Here is an 8,237-nt window from a genome sequence, read left to right as displayed (position 1 = left end):
GTGTACTCTGAAGTACCCAAATAGAAATTTGTCCCTTCATGAAAACGTTTAGAAAACTTGATGACTAGAGACTAAGCTTTAGTTATGACATGTCTTACACACGTTGAGGAGTTCAGAATTTTATTAAAAAATGTAATATTATAAAAATTCGCCAAAATGATTTACTACCATATAATTCATTATTTTATGTTAATATTTTGAATCGATCCGGCTGTGTTATTAATACTTGTCCATGTGTCCAAAAACAGTAGCAATACATTACATAATAACAATTGTTTAGTAATGTTCCTAAATTATTAAAATAAAAGTTATACAATTAATCTTGACAGCTGTCAAGACTTTCTTCGCAATTAACAGCATTCAATGTGTATATTATTTATTCAATCAACTCACAAATAGAATATTTTTTCACTACAATCTGTTGTTGCTGTAAAAATGTTTAACTCCAATCTTCTTTACAGTTTACATGCATGTACTTGTTTTGCCTACTTACTGCGCCACTACCAAATCCAAAAGTCGTTTATTCTTAACATTTTCGTGATTACTTTTTTCATTTCTTAGTTGTACAAATTGCTTAACATTTTTTTTCCTCAGAAGAATTTAATATACAAAAAGAGACTAACCGAAAATAAAATGCAAAAGTACCTTGTCAGCTCCGCATTGCAGAATGAACTAAATTTGCTATAAATAAATAACGTCGAATAAAATGCAACTATAAACTATGAAGACTAGTGGCTCAGACATAGGGCTTGAATGTATTATAATAGGCTATTATAAAGGATGATTAAAAGAAATTAGACTATTTTCCAAACCACTTCGAATTGAATCTGTGTACAGGTAAAAAGCATCAAATGAGTTTATAATCAGTAAGTAAAATGATTTATTGTAAGATACATTACATTTTATAATTTGGATACAAGTGTAGTTGGGAACAATTATTCAAATATAATAACAATATTACTGTATAATCTTTAATGAGTTAACTGTACGATTTCTGACCTAAATTATAATAATTCAGAAGAAGGTGAATACTTTTTACTATATTAATGTTGTATTTCTTATTGGTCTCATACTGCTTTCCCAATGCAACTGACTACGTGTACAGTATTGTTCATTTCTTTAAGATGACACTCTTCACCAACAACTTCAACTTCTTTTACAAAAGAATCTGGGTCTAATATACTTCTGTATATACCTTTTAGCCGACACATTAGTTTATAATCGCCAAAATCTTCATGGCCTGGTCCTTAAAAAATAAAAAAGGTATGTTTAAAAATTTGCCAATCTTAACTTACTAGTTACTACATTTATTCAGTGTGTAAGGCGTAACTATTACACGTGATTAATGCTATATACACATGATCCGTATGGTACAGCTTTGTTAATCTGAGTCAATACATTTTTCAAATGGAGATAAAATATACTATACACCTCGTATATCAATTATGCTATTAGTCATCAAAATTGTATAAAATACACCCTTAAAAAGGAAACCATAGTTTTAATTATATAAATTAGGAAAATTATTAAAATATCAAAAACGTTAAATTTATATTTTTTATCAAAGAAAATGCTTAATTTATACCTTTTCTATAAAACGACATCACTAAAAAGCTACTTTTAGTTTGAAAAGTTTATAATATAATATTTTTCTTTACTCTTCGTTTTTAGTAAAAGGACTTAAAAAAAAAACATTTTTAAAAACAATATTGATGTCGACCATGTCGAGTTATCAGCACTTAACTGGCAGAAAAACAATAAAATATTTATTCCTCTGCAACATTTTCACTTGCCTCAAAGTAAATGAGTATTTTTGTTTAATTATGACAGGCAATAACAGGTTTAAATACATATATACACATATATATACATATATATATATATACATACATATAACAAAAATTAAACTATTGCAATTTGATATAATACTTACTTAATGCAGCATTGATAGATAGTTTTATAGAATCACGGAATAGGGTTTTTCTCTCCTTTTCAACTGCCAACGGGTCAGACGGGTCTAAATTTACGTCCCCTAGTAAAAATAAAATATGGGTTTAGCTACAAAAAAGTTACATATAATAAAATTAGCATAAATAAAAACAAAATATGCAACTTAATAATCGTCATTATTTAATGATAAATAGTGAAACACTAACTTATCGGAACACATTTGATTAATATATGTCGAATTTAGAATAGTATTTTAAAGGCAGTAACAAAACATGTATATCATTAAGCCAAACAATTAATCTTTGGGTTAATTGTAAAAAATAATAACTTTTTTCTGGAACAGAGAGTATAGGCCTTGTAAATACTAGCTACTGTTAACTAATAAATAAATAAAGCCGTAAAAAACACCCTTTAAACAATTTATATATATATTTAATATAACAAAAGCAAATGGCAATATGGGATCTATAAACCTATTGACACAAATTTGGTTAATATATTTCAAATTCAGAACAGTATTCTGTCTATTAACTAATAAATGCATAATTACCTATTTCAGGAACATCGACACCTTTAACAAAAATTTGTGTTAGTTGTATAGAAAATAAAAACCAATTTTATATTTTATCTATAACAGTATCCAAAACAATATTTATTTGGACTAGTTATTAGCCGTTTGAATAATTATTATACTTTGAACAATTATTAAAACTTTTAGTAAGAAAACATATAACTTTGAGATTTAAGAACTCATATCAAATTTTAATTTATTTTGTTTAAAAACAAAAAAAAACAATTATTTTTCGAAATTTTTACAAATTATTATATTTACCTAACAAGTCAGTTATTTGGATTTGTAATTCCACTTGAGAATGTACAAGTTCTAAAATTTAAAAAAAAAGTTCATTCATTAAAAAAAAATTGTTTTAATAATATTTTACAATATTTTTGTACATCTTTTTTTTAACTAAAAATAAATATGTAAGTACAAAATAAGTCTGAATTTATATAATTTAAGCATGTATGTCTATACATGTAAAGATTCTAAATTTAAAATTTATAAGAGTAATAATTACGCCGCAGTATTTCTCCGTATAAACCATTCTCATTCTCGTTTACTAATAAATCACTTGTTAATTCTGAAATTTATACGAGAACATTATATACTTAATATCAAACAACTATGTGCAGACACGTCCATATATTTAAGAAAAACTATTACTTGGTGCAGCAAACATACACGACAGTTGCACTAAAATTTGCATAACATAAATGTATCAGAAGTGTTATGCTAACCTAACACTTTAAAAAACTTTAATAGTTATAATTACACATCGGTGTATCTCCGCGAACAAGTTGTCTTATTACCGGTATCAAACGCACTAGAATAAACAAATAATTAGTTGATGTAACAAATAAATTCTAATAATAAGTGTATATTATACCATCACGACATTCCACCCGTTCGATTTGTCTATCTGTAATAAATAAATAAAAATAAATATATGCAAATATTTAAAATTAGAGTTAAATTTGTTTGATAAAATACAATTACTAACTTCCTAAGGCAATATAGGTTAAATAGTCCTCTAAAAATAGTTAATCATAAAATTATTTAAAGATTATAATTACATCGAGTAGGTAAGTGTAAAAAATAAAATAAATAATAGAATGATAATTACGAGGTGTATAGGTTATAGAGTCACTGCTAATGCCACTGCTGGTGATTGTTATATTGTTGTTAAAAGTTAGACGACAATCATCACCAACAACTTCAGCTTCTTTTACAAAAGAATATGGGTCTAATATACTTCTGAGTACACCTTTTAACCGACACATTAGGTATACATTACCGAAATCTTCATGGCCTGGTTCTTATAAAATAAAAAAGTTATATTTAAAAATTTGCCAATCTTAACTTACTTGTTACTACATTTATTTAACCTCATATCTCATAATCTGTTAGTCATAGAAATTGTATAAAATACACCTTTAAAAAGAAAAACCATAGTTTTATTATATGAACTAGGAAAATTATTAAAATATCAAAAAAGTTGTATTTATATTTTCTATCCAATAAAATGCTTAATTTATTTCTTTTCTATAATACGACATCACTAAAAAGCTACTTTTAGCTTGATCTGGTTATAATATAATATTTTTCTTTATTCTTCGTTTTTCAAAGTAAAGGTACTTTGAAAAACCCATTTTTAAAAACAATGTTGATGCCGACCATGTCGAGTTATTAGCACTGGTAGAAGAACAATACAAATAAAATATATATTCCTCTGAAACATTCACATTAACTCATGCCTCAAAGTAATTAATTAATACTTACTTGATGCTCCATATATAATTGTATTTATAGTAGTACGGAATAGGTCTTTCCTTTCTCTAATCATTACACTGATTACGTCTACGAGTCAAAAAAATATGTATATTTTAATTATAAACCGTCTTGATTACAATAATAATGTAATAATTGCTCGTGTTATTAATGTAGTACAATTAAGTTTTTATTTAAGTGTTCTTATGTTGAACTAGTAGCGAGTAATTTTTCTATACTTATATATTACTTAAATAAGTATATGCCAAGTAAATACTAACTACTTTTTAGTCCCAAGCAATATGTTTTAAAATTATAGCAAAGTTTGTTTTAAATATGCCATTGAATAATTTATTTTTATTTTTACAATTAAACCTATAACGTATGCATTATATTCAGCATTGTCTCGCTAAGCAACGATATATCACTAATTCATTTGCATAAATCGACGGTACATTATTAATATCACAATTAATACGGTTTTATAAGCTTCATTTTTATGTTTTGTATATTTATAATAACTACCTCTCGAAAGATTAGGGTCCAAACCCATTTTTCTCATTGCAGTACGTACTACACCTAGTACAAACAAATTATGAGTTCAGATACAAAAAAAGTTTCAAATAACAAAATTAGCATAAATAAAATTAAAATATGCTACTTTATAATCGTCATTATTTAATAATAAATAGGGACGCCATCTTAAAATGGTGCAAGCAAACGCACAGCAGATGGTTTTTATTTAAAATTTAATTTACTTTCTGCTATTGGACGGCGTTATAATATGTCTTGACCGACGGTTAAAACTCAAAACGCTAATACAGTTCTAATCTAGGTTTGAATAAATTTTTCAAAAAACAAGAAAAACTATGAAAGTGTATTGCTAATGATATAATTTGAATTATTAAAACATAATAAATTATTCCTCTATATTTTGTACATTTATCTTTATTTTGTTATTTATGAACTTATAGCGGATCTATACACCTATTGTCACATATTTGGTTAATATATTTCAAATTCAGAACAGTATTTTGTCTATTAACTAATAAATGCATAATTACCTCTTTTAGGAACATCGACACCTTTAACAAAAATGTGTGTTAATTGTATAGAAAATAAAAACCAATTTTAGATTTCATGTATAACAGTATCCAAAACAATATTTATTTGGACTAGTTATTAGCCGTTTAAAAAATTATTATACTTTGAACAATTATCAAAACTTTTAGTAAGAAAACATAAAGCTTTAAGATTTAAGAACTCATATCAAATTTTCATTTATGTGGCAATGATTTACAACAATTTTGAAATTGTATATTTACAAATTATTATATTTACCTAACAAGGTAGTTATTGCGGCTCGTAATTCTATTTCGGAATCTACAAGTTCTAAAATAAAAAAATAAAATAATTTTAATTAATGGTTACAATATTTGTGCATATATTTTCTTGAGATATAAATAAACATGTAAGTACATAATAAATCTGAATTTATATAAACTATGCATATAATTCTAAACACGTAAAGATTCTATATTTAACATTTATAAGAATAGTTACGCTGCAGGATGTCTTTGTGAATTTCAATGCTTTCATCGCTTTGCAATGGTACTATTTTACGAACTGAAATTTTAAAGAGAACATTTTGTAATTATTATCAAACAACTATATGCAGACATGTCCATATATTTGAGAAGAATTATTACCTGGTGCAGCAAACATATACGACAGTTTCACTAAAATTTACATAACATAAATGTATAAGAGATATGTACCTAATTTAACACTTTCAAATACTGTAATAATTATAATTACCCATCGGTGTATCTCCACCAACCGTTTCTCTAATGAACTGTAGAAAACGCACTAGAACAAACAAATAATGAGTTGAGGTAACAAATAAATTCTAATAATAAGTGTATATTATACCATGCTTATCTGCAACGCGGATTTGTTTATCTGTTATAAATATATGCAAATATTGAAAATTAAATTTAAATTGGTATGATAAAATAAAATTACTAACTTGTTTTTCTAAACTCTCTTATATAATCATCTGCGAAAAAAATAAAAATTACATTTTTACTTACCTCGAGTAGGTCAGTGTAAAAAATAAATAAATAAATAATAATAATTACCGAGGTCATCTGCTAAAACAGCTACCACAACGAATAATATAAAAAAACAAAAACGTCTCATTTTTATCTGCAAACAATAATAAAAATAAAAGCCTTTTGTATTAGACATAGTTATCGATTAATTATTGGCACCGATGCGAAGCCGAGAAGGTTTTGGTTTTAAAATGATAACTTCTAAATCACTAAAACGATGTTTTGATATAGTTGATCTGTAGTTAAAATTATGCTTAGTGTTATTTTGAATGAAGTTTTTGAAGTGTTTTTATTCGAAAGTATCAAATCTAAAGAATATTTCATACCAATTGACAATAATTTTGATTAGTTTTAAAATAATGATATTTATAGAGCACTATTCAAATTATCAAAAAAAAAAAAAAATGTACATATTTTATAAACTTTATAAATAAAAAAAAAATTGCTCATTTTCATAAGTTAATACATATACATATTTTTTGATTATTTTTCTGATTTTGAATGAGACTTTTTAAATATTGTGCCAAATGAGGCACATTATGGGTTCGATTCTGATCTATAGTCATGCTACACGTCTAAAACGAAGTTAAATGTTGTGATATATTATTAGTGAAATTATCTTATCTATCCACTTATTATTACTGGTAGGTAGGCTAGGTTAGGTAGGATTGTAAATCTAAACACAAAAGTAGAAAAATAGAAAATAAGAATAACTTAATAAAAATACATTAATTACTTACTAACTTTGAAATTTTTGTAGAATTCTCCTGAACTTCTATGTTAAAACAACAGTAAAATCGTTATAGCTTTTGCAGTGCGCTAATATATTTTATTTTTACAAGTGTACAAGAATGTTTAGGCTATGGTTCTTTGTTTCCAACACTGTACTGTGTGCTATTACTCATATGTTGGTCACACCGATACGAAACTTAAAAAATAAAACGCTAAATAAAATGGAAACAGTTGTGTGTTTTACACATAACACTTCAAAGTCTTTTATATGCGAACACGTTAAGTAGTAAAAAAACTTGGGCACCTAGACCATTATCAAGCGTTTTTATACTAGTACGTTATTCATATCGATACCTTAAGAATACATCGATTTACATTTTTTTAATACTTTTGAATTCTTCACAACATTTTCAAGACAACGGTCGTGGCACAATTTTAAAACTATTTTTAGTTAATTAATTATTTCAGTTGAAAAAAGTTAAAAATAGCAATTTTTTATATTGAAATAATTAATTGACTGAAAATAATTTTAAAATTGTGCTACGACCGATGCTTTGGAAATGTTGTGAAGAGCCCAAATGATTTTTTAAAAATTAAAATAGATGTATTCTTAAGGGCAGTACAATTGAAGTAGAAACATGTGTTTTTGTACAAAAATTGATCCTATTTGCGTTATAAATGTTGAAAATATCAAAAAGATACTTCTTTCTGATAGTAGTATGTATGTTTAAAAAATGTATGTTAAATTTTAGTGAAAGATAGCCTATTTACAATGCGCCTTTATAAATGCTAGTGTAGGGTCCCTTAACATATAAAATTAAAAAAACTATTTTTTTTTTACAAAGATTTACATAGTGTATCGTATTTTAATTTGAAACATATACACATTTTTTTTGATTACTTTTCCTGATTTCGAATGAAACTTTTTAAATATTGGGCCAAAAGAGCCAAAATTTAGGTCGATTACTGATCACTACAAAACGGTGTACCATTTCTGTAGTATATTATTAATGAAATGAGCCTAGGGGTTAATAGTTTATAGCAAATCTAAACACGAAAATAAAAAAATGTTAAAAAAAAAAAAATTAATAAAAATGCAATTAGTACTTACTAGC

The 8,237-nt window shown here is 25.7% G+C and overlaps 1 protein-coding gene across 1 annotated transcript; it reads right to left on the bottom strand.

The window, feature by feature from the left end:
- Positions 1-917: 917 nt before the first annotated feature.
- LOC126834184 (uncharacterized) lies at positions 918-6,339 on the bottom strand. The gene is made up of 19 exons (XM_050565935.1): positions 6,306-6,339; positions 6,209-6,238; positions 6,095-6,145; positions 5,986-6,015; positions 5,840-5,902; positions 5,618-5,668; positions 5,341-5,361; positions 4,802-4,855; positions 4,289-4,366; positions 3,633-3,824; positions 3,510-3,539; positions 3,396-3,428; positions 3,282-3,332; positions 3,173-3,202; positions 3,027-3,089; positions 2,783-2,833; positions 2,501-2,521; positions 1,934-2,032; positions 918-1,246 (listed from the first exon to the last, which is right to left on the bottom strand). Exons 3-19 carry the CDS (start codon positions 6,096-6,098, stop codon positions 1,068-1,070), a joined length of 1,050 nt encoding a protein of 349 aa, XP_050421892.1. The 5' UTR covers positions 6,099-6,145; positions 6,209-6,238; positions 6,306-6,339; the 3' UTR covers positions 918-1,067.
- Positions 6,340-8,237: the final 1,898 nt, after the last annotated feature.

The sequence above is a fragment of the Adelges cooleyi genome, unplaced genomic scaffold, assembly GCF_023614345.1.
Source record: "Adelges cooleyi isolate 19-005CV unplaced genomic scaffold, UGA_ACOO_1.1 ACOO_flye_CR_arks_rails_tigmint_CR_PRNA_21, whole genome shotgun sequence".
Classification (NCBI taxonomy): Eukaryota; Metazoa; Arthropoda; class Insecta; order Hemiptera; family Adelgidae; genus Adelges; species Adelges cooleyi.
The sequence above is the reverse complement of the archived record's forward strand: the minus strand, read 5'-3'. Positions and strand labels throughout refer to the sequence as shown.